Source organism: Rhipicephalus sanguineus, chromosome 1, assembly GCF_013339695.2.
Source record: "Rhipicephalus sanguineus isolate Rsan-2018 chromosome 1, BIME_Rsan_1.4, whole genome shotgun sequence".
Classification (NCBI taxonomy): Eukaryota; Metazoa; Arthropoda; class Arachnida; order Ixodida; family Ixodidae; genus Rhipicephalus; species Rhipicephalus sanguineus.
In genome coordinates, this window is record NC_051176.1 from 254,305,192 (window position 1) to 254,322,355 (window position 17,164).

Here is a 17,164-nt window from a genome sequence, read left to right on the forward strand (position 1 = left end):
TTTATATAACCTAATTTTTGGGAATTTTATATAACCTAACTTTGTGAAGAACCACTCGCAAAAAATTGGTCTTGCAAGCACCCTGTTCATTTTTGTAGTATCATGCCAGAAATGGAGCATGGCAATCAGCTGAAACCCACGAATTATTATGGAATTTCACTATGGAAATAATCATGATAAAAAGATCAAATCAAGCATTCCAATGAAATTTTATATTCAGCACACTGTAAGAATTCAATTTTTTTCATGCATCAAAGCACACAGCGTTAAATAATGGTTCCCAGAAAGGTCCAAGTTTATTCAAGCAAACCAAAGTTCCGCTCAAGCTGGAACCGTGGTTAAAAACCTGTATTTATTAACTGAAGACTGTATGTACATGATTTGATTTAGACAAAAAAAAAAACCCTACCATGCAAAGTCCTATTCTTGTGCAAGTACAGCAAGGCAGCATTTTTAGATAGCAATCAGTTTTTGTCTTGACATCATGCAGATAAGCTTTCCTCTGGCAGAACTCTTGCAGCTAACCAACAAACAAAAGTGACTGAATCATTCCAGTGGCAGTTGCCAGGGACAAGGGATATTACTCCTGAAAAAAAAAGAAAAATGAGGAAACAGATGATAAAGTGAGGTCATTCAACTAATTTTTCATAATGCTGACAATGCAAAAATGCCACACAAATCTGAAATAATTTCAATAACTTACAGAACACAGTTCCACAATACCACAGCACTACATGCACACTGACAAAGAGTTTGTGTTCTCAACAAAATTAGCTCTACAGAAACATATGTACAAAAGAGTAGAACACATTTTAATGCAGATGTGCGGGGTCAACTTTCAGACAGTCATATACACGCAACAAACCCTGAACCTCATAACCACATCCTAATAAATCAAACACTTGTATGGTCATATTGGATGTTACTTAGCATAGCAAGAAGCTACAGCCACTGAAAAAGTCAACATTTTACTGACATTCCGAGGCTAATTTATGTCCATTACAACAAACTGCACAGGGAGATAATATCAGCATACAGTTCTGTGGGTCATGAAACCACACCATATGTTTTAGTGCAGCAACAACGTTCAAACGAAAAAAGCCATAGGTCAAATTCAGCTAACAGCATGAATTATAATACCATGCTGCAGACACACAGTGCATGACACCCTCTACTGTGAACGACAGTACCCGCCTCAGTGACAATGTATAAGTCTGATACCCTGGATTAAAAATCAAGCAAAGTGCACCTTCCTAGGATAAAATGTTTATAAGCAACATACATCCCACTTCAGCTAAAAGTTCTGTCAGTGTTATACCTCAAACAATCCTTCAATAGGAGACTTCACAAATCCAAAAGCATAGTGTGGCACTTGCAGGGTAACTTGCAGTGTTGCACAACGGAGGGCAGAGAGTCTTTCTGTACTGTCCGCATCAACAAGCAAAAAGTGGTGGATCATATATTAGAAGGAAAAGTATTAGAAGAGGTATGCACAAACAGGTAATATGAAAGGTGCCTACTTATGTTGCACTGTTTCTTCTTTGCTTACGCCGGCATTTGACAAACGATTAAGATCAGATGAAGGATATTTCATATTTATATATTACAAGCGCTGAAATGACAGGGACAGTTATGTGGCAGAAAGTGGCAGTTATGCCATATGTACACGTGCTGTCAAATCGGCTGAAGAAGAGATCTGAACGATTTGGGTGCAAGGTGGTTTTTTTTGCTAGTAACAAGCTAAGTAGGCTATGTTTGACTGTCTGCAACAGGCTTGACAACGTCGTGACACATGGTTGCACCATTAACCACAGGGTTAGGTTCGTGCCATATAGAATGAAAGTCATATATTGCATCCCTCTGGTCTGCGGGCGTGTATACGTTGGCAAGACAGGCCAATGTGTGAATATATGCCTAAGGGAGCACCAGTCTTCCTTGCATGGAAGACCACTAACACACTTGGCCATGCACTCTGCTGACTGCCGATGCGAAGCGTAGTTTGCTGCGACTGAAATTTTGTTCAAACACCAAGAAATGACGACACGTGAACTTGCAGAAGCTTTTCACATTAACACTAGGGCATCCATCTGCATCAGTCACCCATCTTTGGCCATACCTGCCAAAGAAGTTACACTGCTCGAAGAGAGAGGATATTTGGAGGGAGAGCACATGTCTATGTATTTTTCTGTGTTTTGATTTGACTAACGGGAACACATGCGTAGGTAACAGGCGAGGAATGAAATTTGCTAAGGCATGTTGCCGGACTAGTTGGTTGGGAATCATAATTCATGTGGCGTAGCACACCACGACAGGGACAGAGAAGAGGGACGCAAACACACAGCGCTGTGTGTGTGCGTCCCTCTTCTCTGTCCCTGTCGTGGAGCGCTACGCCATATGAATTATGAATAGGCAAGGGTCAGGTTTGGGTATCTATTTTCTTTTGAAGCAATAAAGCCTTCAGTTGTGAGTAACCGCTCGTGTTGTGCCCTGTCTTACCCCTGTCGTCTTAGCATTTGTAATATACAAGTATGAACCAGTACCAACTAGCTCGCCTTTCCGTTTTGCTCCAAGGATATTTCATCAAGCATTCCTCTTGCATCAATTGAAAATGGTTATCTTTGACGTCAGCATGCAGCAGAAACATACTACTCTACCTGTTTTACAGTATTTACTATGTGAAAATGTCCAAGACGTCAAAATAAAGAGTTAACGGTAGCAACACAACAGCACCACAACCTCAACACACATGAAGTGATTTCAATGTTGCTTGTGCATGGCAAAGGCTGTTCATAAAATGGCGATCCCCTGTGTCGTTACAACTTGTCCCAAAATTACAGCACCCATTACGACTGTGCTATGGTGATGTGAGGTTATTGATTAATGCCAAGTGCTTCTATCATACAGGCATTTGAAGAAGGCAAGGAGCCCATTCTGTAGCAAGCCAAGGCCCCTCTCCTGCTGCACCCTGTCGATCAATGAGACTGGGTGTTCAGGGAACTTTTCTACGTGAATAATTGGAAGTAATTGCTATCTGTGTAACAAGTAGATTCATATTTACAGTACATAACTGGGTTATTGACCATGCTGTGGAAAAAACACAATTCAAGAGTATTACGGCTGGTCCACCTAGGAAACTAGCCACACTGCTTCAGCCTAGAGGTGTACAAAACAAGCAACAACAAATATAATGTAAAAAAAAAACTTCGATCTGCATCTTACTACTGCCTGGTCCCTCAAGACTGAACAGCCATGGGCAGTTTCCTGTAGTCCACCTAACATGTTGCAGCAGTGCCTACTTCATGGTGCTGTGTGCGTATAATCCAGGGTGTCGGAACGAAATGTTTTTCGTTTCGGTTTTAGTTTCGTTTCACCGCAAAAAGTTCCGTTTTCGTTTCTGTTCCGGAACGAAAAAAAAAAAACGTTCCGTAACGGTTCGTAACTGTTTTTTTCTTTGTATAAAAAAAGAAAGTATGAAAAAGGTAAAGCAATCATTAAAAAAAACATTGGATTTGTGATGTAGTTACTTGCCCTCCTCTCAAGAAAGTGGGACAAGGGTAAAACACGTTCTTCAGAGGAGCAGAAGAAACTGTACCACTGTCACAAATTAGCGGGTTATAAAGCGCGCGCGAGGCCGCTTTCAAACTGCTACGAGACAGAACGGCGCGAACCGTTCGCCAAGAAGCGCGAAAAGACGAAAAAACAAGCATCAAAAGACGCCGGCGCGCCGCATCCTCCTCACCCAATCGAGCCAGGCGCAGACGACGCGATCAAACGCCCGGCAAATCCTGGATGTTTCTGGAAGGAAGGGGGGACGCATCCGCGCGCGATGCCGCCGCGATTCAACATACGAGAAAGCTCTCGCCCTTTCCCCAGGCTTAGCTGTACTGCACGCGGGAGAAACATCCCGACGCTTCTAGAACCCAGGGGAGAAGGGATAAAAGCGTGCAATCGACAGGAGGGAGTCAGTACAGTCAGTGAGGGCAGTCAAGAAGACAGGAGTGGAGACCGGAGTGAGTCAGTCGGCCCGGTGATGGTGAAGTTACGCTAAGTGTGGCTTCGTTAGCCAAAGAAGACGTGTTTATGATGGTGTGCGGTCAGTCGATCGTCGATTTGGAAGAATCCGATGACGACACCGTGTGAGCCGTGACAAGTCACGACGACGGTTGAGCTACGACGATCAACGCTGGAGCTGGCGTGAGTGTTTCCTTGAAGAGAAGCATTCGATTACCGTCCAAGTATTGTGGACTGGATACGCCATTGTTTATTCAGGACTTTAACTGTCGTTGAATAGTTGTAATGCATGTGGTTGCATTTGTAGCGTGTGATCTGTTTGTTTAGCTCCCGTTGTGTGAACACCATCTGAGTTATATTGTGAAGTTGTAAGTGGTACCAGCCGAGTGTGCACGTGTTTGTGTTATTTGTATTGCCTTAACTGAGAATATATTTCGTTTTCGTTTGTGTTATCAACTCTCGGCTCTGACTCGGTCTTTGGACCACAACCGGCGTCCGCTGGCGCACCAAAGGACCAACTATAAATTGTCCGCGCTTTCGTGGTGCGTTTTCGGAGGGCCTTGACGCCAGCCCTTAGAATCCGCCTGGCGATTGCCGTCCCCATTAACGGGATCAGGGACAACCACGTATTCCTACCAACTAGCACAAACCAGTATTCATTTCAAGGTCATAGTATTTATTTTCTCACAAGACAAATGCGAATTTTTTTACTTGGCTTACTTCTTTGTGTCAAGGGAGTGAGCACGATCTCAGAAGCAGCACGTCATTGAGTGTACTCTCTGATGTGCGAGACCGCTGTTCTGATAAAAAGATCGCCAGGCCTGCAGGCGTGAAACACGCAGCGAGTCACAGCAAAAGCTAGAAGAACGGACTTTGTAGAGCCCGTTGTTATCTCTTGGGGCAACTAATACAAGTAAACATGCAACGTACCCGCTACGTCATAAATCGTCGCAAGTTTTCTGAAGTAGCGAAGTTCCCACTATGCCATTTTTCTTCATTCTTCGGAGAATCGCGGTACCCGCTACACATTTGTAAGGCATTATCTGCACTTTGTGCCGTGGCTGATAATGAAGAATTATGGCTGAGCACTTTGCAGTGGGTGGAAACGAGAGTTGCGGAATGGGCGCCTCCATTCGATTCCAATTCCATTCCGGGGAATTAGAACTTGCCGCAGTTCCATTCCTTTCAATTCCTCGGAATGAAAAAAACTTAGCCCATTGGCACTCAGGGAATAGCCTGGCAGTCCGATTCCATTCCTGTAATTCCTCAACGTAGGAAAGGCATCTTGATAGTTTTATCGAGTTAAGAATGAACGCCCCATAAAGCTGATGTCATCAAATGCATTAAGAACTGCAAAAGTACGCAAAACACGTTGCCAAGGTCGAGGAACAGTAGCTTGGTGACATATCTTGTGCAGTACAACCACCCTACTAATTCCCATAGCGGCAGTTCTCCCGCTACCGATAGTATTTGCGTGGTCAACATGTTTGAACGAATGGTGGTGTTTGAATATTGTTTAAGCTTAAATCTGTTAATGCTAAAATGACGACATAGCGTATTTTTATGCTGACAAAAGCGCCTTTGCATCGAATACGGAACACTGGGCCGCACTGCCCGTCAGCACTCACGCTTGTCAAGCGCGCCTCGCAAGCATGGATGGGGTGAGGAGAACTTTCTGTGTTCGCCTGTGCGCAGGTATGCAATGTCTTCCTTGTAGCAAAGGTTATTTACGTGTGTCAGGTACTAAACTGCTCGTGAGATAAAGATCAGGCTGTGCATAGAATATTCGCCACTTTGGGGGGGGGGGGGGGGTATCAATGGAAACCAACGCGCAGGGGTAATTTGTTTCTCCCTTAGGTATCTGCTGGGATAATGCATTTGTTTGTACACTAACTTATGCTCCGTTTGTAGTAGGCGCGTTGCTTATAAATGTACCGCGCTTGTAATCAGCTAAGCCATTTTAAAAATACTGCTTTAGTGTTAACTTGCGAAGCTCTGACTTACTAACGTTTGAAGCTTGAAAAACAGCACGTAGACGAAAACGTCCTCTGTTTTCGGAAAAAGACGTAATTCCATTCCCATTCCATTCTTCCGAGCGTTGTCCCCATTCCATGCGGGGTCGCGAAAATGTTGAAGATTCCGGAGTCGTTCCAATTCCGGAGTGGTAACTCCGCAACAGTGGTGGGAAACATTAACCCTTTGCGGTCCGTTGTCGGGCAGCGCCCGACAACGCAACACGGCCGTAGCGGTCCGCTGTCGGGCCCCGCCCGACGGCGGCGGTGGAAACCTGCAGTAATAACCCTGGCCTGCACACAGGGGAATGCTTTGAGCGGTATCATACGTTGCCCAAATATCACTAAAAGAGTTGCCTGCAGAATGCAGGAGCAAAAATAAATATCCTGTGCGTTTCTCTTCCACAGCTTGTGTTTTTATTCGCGGCGCCAGAAACTGGCGAAATAGTTTCGGACCGCTAGAGCCGGAAAGTGGGTAAAGGTTTTGGACCGCAAAGGGTTAAACCACACACTCTTTGCGCTATTAGCATAGTGTGATGACTGGTTGTTATGTTACTCTTTTGCCACGCTATATTACATATGTTAACGCGATTCCTTGCCCGACATGATGCCTGTGTAGAGTATTTTTGCGATGGAGTTATAAGCACCAGCGTGACACTGTGGTGGAAGACCCGACTGCCAAGCAGAGGGCCCGGATCCTAGAAATTTGTTTCTCATTTACTTTTTTCTTATACCACGCGATAGCGGTCACGTACACCGGCGGCTGCGGACAACTATGGAGCCAAAATCGGCTGTTGTGATCTCATAACAGCTTTCGCTGTAACAAACTTTAGCGCCGACAATGCCCTCTCCACTTTGGCCTGCTTGACAGGCGCGCAAAAGTCCACTTCCGTTAATATAAACATCTCTGGTTGTCACTGTTCTCGTTTTTCGCACAATTTCAACATATCTTTGCTTTGGATTTCCTGTCTGAGGTACGCGCTAATACTATACCCTGAGATATGCTCACATTGCATCAGCTCAGTTGTTCCGGATTGCGAAATTTTCTCGTGAACCGAAAAACAATTGAAAAAATTTCGGTTTCACTCCAGAACGAAATAATAAATAACGTTTCGGTTACGTTTTCGTTCCTGTCAAAAATATCGTTTTTTTCGTTTTTCGTTTTCGGTTTTCGTTCTGTTCCGACACTCTGGTATAATCACACAAATTGTTATGATGATCGAAAGGCACCATAGAAAACTAAAAGCCATACTTTCATGCCGTTAACCATATAAAACAAAAATTATTCAGACCAACACTTTTCTGATTCTATGTTAGAAGTCAAAAACACCTGAGCAAGAAAATATACGGAGTATAGAGTGGTATACCTTCATAACTGAACTTCTCATGCAGCTTCCACAGCGCCGCATCTCGAATATGAAATAAATGGAACACAGTAGCTGGTTGCCTGCCCCTCAGCATGTTTGTGTGTTTTGCACTCTCTTTCCAGTGTTCCTTCACTGAAATTCAATGTGCCAAATTACTGCTGTATGGTGCTATGCAAGCAGCATGTCGAAGTGGATAGTTGTACCTTTAAGGTACACAAGTGTGCAAAATTCAATATAGCATTAAATGCACTAGCTTCACCTGTGAACTTGGCAGCTGTGCGACAGTCTGCGTACTCTGTGTGTCATCGTGTTCCTTTCTTTGTCCCATCCTATGCGCAACACTACTCGTCAAGGGGCTACTTATTCTGCCCTGCCCCCCCCCCCCCCCTCCACGGCATGCCACCACCGATCCATTGAACCCCGTGCCGTTCAGCCACCACTGCCGGAAGTTGAAACACAGGCGATTTCTGACCAGCGCACAGGTCTACACTGAAGTGCATCGGTACAGCCTACCAACCTCAAGAGAATCTGGCTGTTAAAAAAATTCTACAAACACTTAGTCTTCAAGTGGTTACTGCCTGAATTTCTCCATTTACACTGGAAAAAGCAAAAACACTCCTGCCACAACTGGGTTATTGGTCAGTGAAGCTGTTGTTGACTTTCGCAAACACCTCTATAAGACAGCACAAAATAATGGACAACTGGCACTCCTCACTGGCACTGTTTCCTCACCCCAAAGAAACCAGATTGAAAAATGAGGGCACAGCTCGCTTAAACTGCAAAAGCATGCCTGAAGGATTCAAGAAGGTGAAGTTGCAAAAAGGCAAGTGCTAGGCTCTTTTTTCACAATGCATTTCTCAAAGTGACAACAAGCTGTAGATCTTGGCCTCACTTCGCAAGATAAAAGGCAGGTCACTATGCTGAGAACCTGACACAAAGAAGCCAATGTGACAGATGGTCACAAAGAGAGATGCCAGAAAATCTTGACAGTTCTGAAACTACAGTCAGTGGAAGGAGTTGAGCACCAAGTCGGACTAGTTGGTTGACATTCATCGTAAAGGCCTTTTAGCTGTGCTAACAAACATGGACAAAAGAAGAGGGAAGAAGATGCAATCCCGCAAACAGAGTTTATGGTTGCCGTAAGAGAGTGCATTACAGAGTGGAATGACGAGCAGAGGTTTGTCTCGCAGTGTGGCATTTCTCTTGAGCCTTTTTTGGATTTATTGGCCATGTATCTATTGTCCATACACATTTCCTGATGAGATAAGCAGTACATTCAGAAGTCAGGGGCGTGCATAAGGTTGCCCCTATTCTTAGCGAGATCTTCTTATGTAAAGTGGATGGAGCCATTAATAAAAAAGTAGGTAGTGCTGTTTCCCGTCTGTTCCGTTATGTGGACGATTACTTGATCTTTGTAGGTGAAGGTAAGCTGGAAGAACAGGCTCTTCAAGAAAAAGAAGTTTTAGTGAATTCGGGCTAGGCCTTACCTTCTTGCTGAACTTCATGATAACAAGGTGCAATTTCTTGACATCTGTCTGCATTTTGTATTGTCCTATACATGTTGGCCCTATCGACTTAGGTCTCAGAAGACCCCCCTTAAGTTTTTAATTACTCCCATTTTTTAATAAAAGTTACTGCAGTATGCACTAAACAGTAGGCATAGCATCCGATGAGCCACTGTGGCACAGTCAGCGCCACAGTGGCTTATGTGGATTGGGTAGGGAATTTGTCATCAAGGCATTCAAAAGTACGTAGTGAAGCTGCGCATGTCCAGTCGTCGTCTTACTTTTTCTTTTGTCCATGTGTGTTAGCGTAGTTAAAAAGCCTTTACGACGGGAGGAATTGATCGCGAAGGTCAACAAGTGGATTTGTTTCACATATTGAGGAAAAATCGGGCAATCCAATAAAAACAAATGCACGCTTTCTTGCTTCCCTCAAGTAGTCAAATCAATACAGCCACATTCGAAATAGCTCTGAAAGCTTGCCGGGAACGTGGGGTTTTGACACCCTGACTGCCAAGCATAAATCAGTTTCTTGAAAAGTGCTAATGGCATACCAACAAATAAATGCGATGCCATAGAGTAAGTGTTGTCTAAAGTACTCACTACAATGCCGTTTTTCTTCTCTTTTTTACTAAAGAAAGAAAAAAATTTCAGCTCTCTCTCATGACTGTGAGATACCAAGGGCATTGCGAAACCATGGCATGGAACACAGCGGCTGTTGAAACACTGAACAATTCGTCTGGCTTTCCCTATTGTGTGTGCATTTGTGCAGCAATTTGATACTGTACGAAAACATACCAGCACCGCTTCATTGAAATGCAGTATCTCCTGCCATGTGGAGCCGATTGTTACAATAACTATATGTGAGCAGTGCATAGACTACTAAGCTCATGCCACCACTGTGCCAAGAAGCTAGGAACTAGCATAGGAACCAGCGTGCACTTCCGTAGCGCAAGCAAACTGCGCGGGTGAGAGCACTAAAGAAAACTGTGTAGTTGTGAGTGCGCCCGGAAAGCGAAAACAAGTCCGAAACCTATAATATTCATTCATCTTATTACCAACGAGACGGAAGAGGTTTTTGTGAGTCCCCAAAACAGGAAACGCAACAACAGCGGCATCATCTGTGTCAGTCAGCGCATGCATGAAAACAGGCGCAATCGCATACCGGGGAGCAATAAACAAGAGAGTAACAAATCGGTCACCTTTTGAAAGATTCTAAACCAGAAAGCCATCAGTTTTGTGTGCGCAGCAAGCGGTAACCGACCGAAGGACGCAACCGAAACTAGCCGGCACACCGCTGTAGTAGAGCATTAAAATGAAACGGAACGACATTGGCGCAAGAAAAAAATTCCATGTACTCCCGCAATGTGGCAGTACATGCAAAGCAAGAAAAAGGTGCATCTTGTAAACATACAAGTGATGGCGTACATGTACGTATTTGACCATCTTGAGAGTGTTAGCGGATGACGTACATGTATGTCATTGACCCTGAAAAGGTTAATGATTTACTGACAGGAGACAGCAGGCGCTTGCGTGTGTAATCAAGGAAGATTGAGGGCTGTGAGATAATCAACATGGCAGTGGTTGTGGCTTCAAATAATGAAGTTTTGAACCTGCAATTAAGTCCAAAAAATCGGACGCTGAAGAGGTCCTTATACAATGCCTCCATGGGGCACGTGGCAGGGCCACAAAAGCATCCAAATGATCCGGAATGTCCAAAAAATTGGTTGACGACCGTATATAAAAATCACAAAATGCAATGACTTTCCTATACGAAGCTGAACCATTTCAATGCAAAAGTCTAAATTTCAACTGGCAGACAACCACACACATAGCCTTTTCAGCATAACCAGTTAACATGTTTGCTCCTCTCATCATATTTCCAATGTAAAGAGTCTGCACACCTCCTCATTTAGCTCATATACAAGCCACCATTGAAAGAACTTTCAGTGTGACAAACTCGTTCTCATCGACTGTCCACACTGAACCAGTGCATCACCAAGGTCAGCAAAACATATCCTCTATGTCTATACATCAGCACACAAGTTATTTGGGCTTGTTGAAATCAGGCCCATTTTCTGTATTTGTGGTGCATCAGAGCCACTGATGACATATCTGTGCACAATTAGAACCCATCCACTCAATCACTTTTCACAGCATACAACATCCTCTGTATTAGTGAATTATCAATGCATTACAAAACCACTTACAGCGCACATGTTTACTCCAGATCAATAACGAGGTTGCCACCACTTTTCAGAAAGTGCCATGACATCTGATCACAAAAGTAAGCAAGCAATGGCATTCTGGTGCATGCCTTTAACCATCTGGGTCTGTACCAGCAACTGACAACTTTGGCCTGCATTCATATGATTTCAGCTGCTTACATAGCATTCACAAAATGAGACACATACCGTATACACTCGACTAAGGGCCGCGCTCGTGTAAGGGCTGCCCCCCCCCCCCCCCCCCAACTTGGCAGTCCAAATACTGAAGAAGAAAAAAAAAAATCTCGCCAGCACACAGCAGCGTCATTGCGTCTCGCATACGGCGCATTTCGCGGGAGCCACCAGATGGCAGTAGCTGTCCTGCGGCTTCGTCACGCAGCGCTATCTGTGAGCTTCGGGCACGCTGCACTATCTGGGAGATCTTGTCACTTTTCTCGCCATTGCCATTGATCCTTTGTTCCGCCGTTCATTCTGACAACTGCCTATAGAGGATGTCCGCAGCTAGATGCCAGATATCCCATCATTGGGTATATATGGCACGATTAAATAGGTTTTTCCGTACGTGGATCGAAAATTGAACAAAAATTTCACACTTCCGTGGAAGGGCCGCACCCCATCAAAATCACGGAAAAAAAGTGCAGCCTTTACACGAGTATATACGGTATCAGAGCAGGCAAACGCTACATAAGGAAGACAGAGAATCTTGCATGCATGCATAACATGCACAGACTCATTTGCCAAACACAAGAAGTGACCGATTGAATTGTTATAGCATCGTTTGAGGCAGTGATCTTTTATCCTTTCTTTTTTTACAGAGCAATCCAATATGACGCATGATAGCACTTATGATTTTCAGGCCTTAGTTAAACAATGATTTTTTTTTTTTAGATAATATGCACTTATGATTTTCAGGCTTCAGTTAAAGGGACATTAAAGGCAAATAACAATTTATATCAGAGTGAAAGCTCAATGTATGACAACGTCTAAAATGGCAATATTATCAACAGCAGTGCCCTACTTACCGAGAAATTAAGCTAATTGTATCACACAATGAGCGCCACGAGCGGGAAATTTTGAAAATGATCCCGATGACGTGAGAGAGTTCGACTACAATTAATCACTCGTAATCAAACTAGCTGCAATAAAAAAAGAACCTTCCGTGCATCAAGAGACGTAATAAACTGCTGCTTGTTTGTTTCTGTTTGATTCATGGAAAAAAGAACCTCTTTGGCATTGCCATGGGGAACGGCACGCGTGGTTCAAAGGTTCCGTTTTCCCTGAACTGCGCTTCGCTCGGCGCCTTGCTTCGCTCACGCGGTCGTGTCTCAGTGGTAGTTTCGGTATTGCGTACTGCCGCGTGTGTTTTGCACGCTCGTGAAAGTTGCTCTGACAGAAAGTTCGACAAAATGCCGCATGCACGTGATGTTGCCGGATGCCCGAATGGTGCACGCCGCCAGTGCACGCCGGCGCGCAGTAAAGGTGGGCAACGTTGGGCATGCCAACAGTGACGTGAGAAAGACTGCGTTCAGGCGGGTGATTTGAAGTAGAGGTGTGCACGGGCTCCGGGTAGCCCGAAAGCCCGAGCCCGACCCGGCCCGCGGGCCGGGCTCGGGCGGGCCGACGTATTTTCACCTCGGGCCCGGGCCGGGCTCGGGCTACTTGGAGTTTTATCGGGCCAGGCTCGGGCCCGGCGCAAAGCCCGACTCAAGCCCGAAATATAGAGAATGAGCGGGAACTGTTTTCCAGCACGCATACAGCGCCTTTTCCGCGACCCCCCTTCACCGCTTTTCCTTTCCATTCGCTACTTCAAAAACAGGCGAGCAGCTAAACCACTGCCTCTGTTGCACTCCGACAAACAGCGAAGTAACACCGCCTGAGCTAGTGACGGCGCCACGCGGCTGTTCGCGTTAGATTTAAGGCCAAATCCCATATGAGTGAAAATGCACGCGACAGCAACGAGCGACCCGACGTATATCGCCTTCGTGCAAGCTGACGCTTGCATGGCCATACCCCATACACGTGACGGCTTTGGCGAGCGAACTCCATTGTTGCTGGCACGAGGCCGTATACTTGTATAGCAAAAGCGCCGCACTTCGTTGAATCCAGAATCGTTGGACTGCTTGCTGTTTTTGCTCGACAATTTGTAATGTGTGTATTATAGACTGTTCTTCGTGTGTCGTTTGATCATATTTGATATGCTCAACAAAGTGCCAAATTACCGGAAAACGATGCTTTGTTTTCGCAGCGAACCTTCAAAAAGCCGGGCCGGGCCGGGCCGGGCCCGGGATTGTGTTTTCGTACGTCGGGCCGGGCCGGGCGGGCTCGCAGCCCTTTGCCGTCGGGCTCGGGCGGGCCTTCGACAAGGTCAGCGGGCCCGGGCCGGGCTCGGGCTCGGAAATACGGCCCGTGCACAGCTCTAATTTGAAGTGCGCTAACACGATGCGGACCACTAAAACGCGATTTTATTTCAAAATAAGCACTTCCTAGGCACAAAAGTAGTACTACAAGGTTTCTGGACCGCTATTTCAACAATCAACGTCAACTTAATTTTTGCTTTTAGTGTCCCTTTAAACAATGATTTGTTGATAAACAAATGGACAGCGATTGGAAGTTGCAGAAGTGCCTTGAACATTCCATGCTGCGCACAAGTTAGCATATCTGTTGCAGCCATTAACAGCATCGTCTTACATTTTCCAGGAATTACTTACCAGTCAAATGTTACAAGGCCCCTTTAAATGTGTCAATGTTATTCAAGACCTCTTGTTTGAGTTAGAATGAGAATCACGACAGGTTTAACACACTCACTCCTACTTACTGAAAGTGCTGCCTGCAGGCATCAAGAAACAGGCAATGTGAAAAGCGGCCATTTGTTCAAGAAGCCCATTTAGCAAGTTCCATCATGTCGGGATCTTCTTCATGCACTTTTGCTGCCTTGGCTGGGGCTGCAGCTGTTGAGAAGAAAAAAAAGAAAAGCTTTATCTAAATGAAGGTAAAATTACATGTAACAAAAGCACAACAGACCACTCGCACTGAAAGCACACGAGTCCCCCACCTCCAATGACAAAAATCAGTTGCCTGATCTGTGGCAGGCAGCCAAACACTAATGCTCAAAACAATATTCCAAGTCTTCATAGAAGCTGACATTTTATACGCATTTAGGAAAATTAATATTGTGTTTATCGACATCACGATTAGACATCATGTAACGGACATTTCCCTCGTAAAGTAGAATAAACATTCGCGTTTTATTGGCTTGAACACTAAGGAGGTGTTCACTTCAGATGCGGTCGACCCTGTCCATAGAAGCCTATGTTGCAATGTACACATTCCATCTCTATAAACACAAGTGGACGGATTGCCGTTTCAATCCATAAATGGGTATCTTACACCTTGCTGCCACTATATAATTTCATAAACAACAAAGCTGCAGACAATCTACTGCCGGCACAACTCATTGTAGTTGAGCCACATCCTACTTGTTTGTAGACCATATCTCCAACCCAGCACTCGGGGCATAATTGGAAATGTTACAAATAGGGCCGTGCCAGGTGAAGCAAGAGCACAGGCACAACTGGGTATCTCAGAGACATACATACTTGACTGACCCACCCCATTTATTTGGCAGCCACATAGTTTTGGCCTCAAAATCCAACTGTGCATTCCCTCCTGGAAACGTCACATTGTTGAATGTCAGACACTGCCGCAAATAGTTAAAGGTAGAATGTCATGTTTGGGTTTTATGCGCTGGATTTTGATCCCACTTGGATATAGTTTTTTGAGATATTTGCAATTTTTTTTGCTCAACTGGAAGAGTCTTCTATACTAATAACGTACAGACTTGTGTAAGTGTGTAAGAACTGCACTTAACTTTTTCCTTGTCAAGCATTCTTTTTTTCCTGTCAAACATTCAAGCATTTTTGAGGAGGTGTAGCCCATACACGAAACCGTAACTCTTGGTCTAATTTTTTTCCCAACTACAGGTATGAAGTCCGCCATAATCCTCCATGTCGAGCCACCACCACAAGAGTGAATTTATCCTTTTTGTAACAGCCTTATCCATTCATTTATGCACGCCACAAACACTGCTATTCATCTTCACTCTCAGTGCCAGTGCTGCTTACATTCTGTTCACAAGCACATATTTGGATCATGCCCTCTTCGGTGCCATCCATGGCATTGTAATTAGCTGTTACTCTTCACAGTCACCTTTACCGAAACCACACACCACATGCTAAACAGCTGCAAATAAACAAGTGGCAGCAATGCCCTCTAAACTGCTTCTCCATTGGAAATTTTCTTCCAGATTTTGGGCAGCCACGTTGGGGATGCAGCCTTTGTACAGGTCTTTACGACACGTCCTAAAGTGTGACACATTTTAATGCCACCTTTTAAAAACTTGGAAGACTATGCTTTCATTCCTTTCAAGGAGTACTGAAACAATATTTTTTACTTTTCATTTTACTGTAGTAAATAAAGAAGACCCTAGAGCTCTAAACCCAAGGAAGAATACTGGCAAGCCTCAGATTGGCAAAAGTATCTACTATACATAACTTTTCTACAAGCCAGTTTGGTTCCATTTCTAAGAAGGTTAGAGTCATGAAGCAGAAGGTAATCACATTGGAGCAGGACACTGCAATCTTTTGACAGTCACTCAGCTTCTCTTGATCACCTCCTATACTCTTACTCGCTGTGAGGAATGATGTAGCGGCCTAACAGACAAATGCAGTAAGCTGGATTGAGGTTGAAACAGAGGGACACCAACCAATGTTATGAGTAAAAAGTAAAAACTTTATAAAACAGGAAAAACCCAACGTTTCAGGTTCAACTCGGACCTTTCTTCAGGTTGACGTGAACAGCGCGTGTAATACACGAGGACGAAGAAACGACGAGGACTAGCGCTAGTCCTCGTCGTTTCTTCGTCCTCGTGTATTACACGCGCTGTTCACGTCAATATGGAATACCAACTAGCCCGGTCACACACCTTGCTCCTTTCTTCAGGGGTGACTGGGGCACACCAAATACAGTGATGCTACTGAGGACTTCTGATTTGGAGCAATTTTTGAAGCAGCAGAACTTTCATTTTGGAGCACTTTGGAGCACAATAATTTCCGTTTGGAACACTTTGGAGCAAGGAATTTTGCATCTGGGAGCGCTCTGAAGCAGCTAATTTCGCATCTTGGAGTACACTGGAGAAGCAAGTTGCAATTACATTCAAGCACTTCAATAATTATTATGGGGCTGTTATGAACAGCTAGAAATATTTCAATTCAAGAGCATTCTCACAGTGCTTCCAGACTACCGTTGTGCATGCAGCGGGGTGCCCGGAAGATAGAGAGTGGCTTCAAGTCGAGCTTCCGCAAAAGTGTCCGAAAATGCGTTCAACGGGGGACTACATAATTTAACTTTGTTTTCATTTTACAGCGAAGCTGTTTATGGCCAGGACATTCCATTTGTACGTCGAAAACCCCCTAGTGTTCTCTAGGGTGCAGTGCAAAAAGAAAAAAAAAAAACCTCATAGGGTATCTTATGCAGTCACCTAAGATGACTCAAAGGCGAAAGCTATCTCTTTCTTTTTTTCTCACACGATAAATTGATCCTCCCCTGTTGCCCCCCCTCCCTAAAGCTTTCTGCACCTAACGTGGTTTTGCACCGCTTACATGATCAGCACACCGATCACGGAGGCAGTGAAAAGTGACAATGCCATGTGATCACATCATCACTTTCAGCTGCTCACGTGATGTCACGGTGTATGACGTGATGATGAGGTCACAAGTTTTGGCGATGCAGAGATGAAGCGAGGCGGCTATCTTCGTCGCACAAAGGGTGTATGCGAGAACATCACTCCGCGTGCGACATCTGCGTCAATTGCTGATTAAACAGAGGGGAAACGTTCGTCCTGTCTTTCATAAGGAGTATGAAGGGACGCCAGAGGAAGTGGAGGGCCACAACGCTCGAAGGGCGCAGTCACTGGCACGCGCACTATCTCGAAGCATCAGGAGATGGCTCGTAAACTTTTGCGCTCTCAGCGCTCACTTCGTGTGAAG

General features: G+C 44.8%; 1 protein-coding gene across 1 annotated transcript in view; it reads right to left on the minus strand.

Annotated features, from left to right (window-relative positions):
• Positions 1–277: 277 nt before the first annotated feature.
• The window catches only part of LOC119378031 (charged multivesicular body protein 4b), a 40,529-nt gene continuing 23,642 nt past the window's right edge, over positions 278–17,164 (minus strand). Inside the window, exons 5-6 of the mRNA XM_037647289.2 lie at positions 13,936–14,068; positions 278–586 (exon numbers count right to left, since the gene is read on the minus strand). Of these exons, the coding sequence (XP_037503217.1) occupies positions 13,992–14,068 (77 nt within the window). The 3' untranslated portion in view covers positions 278–586; positions 13,936–13,991. The remainder of the gene's footprint in view (positions 587–13,935; positions 14,069–17,164) is intronic.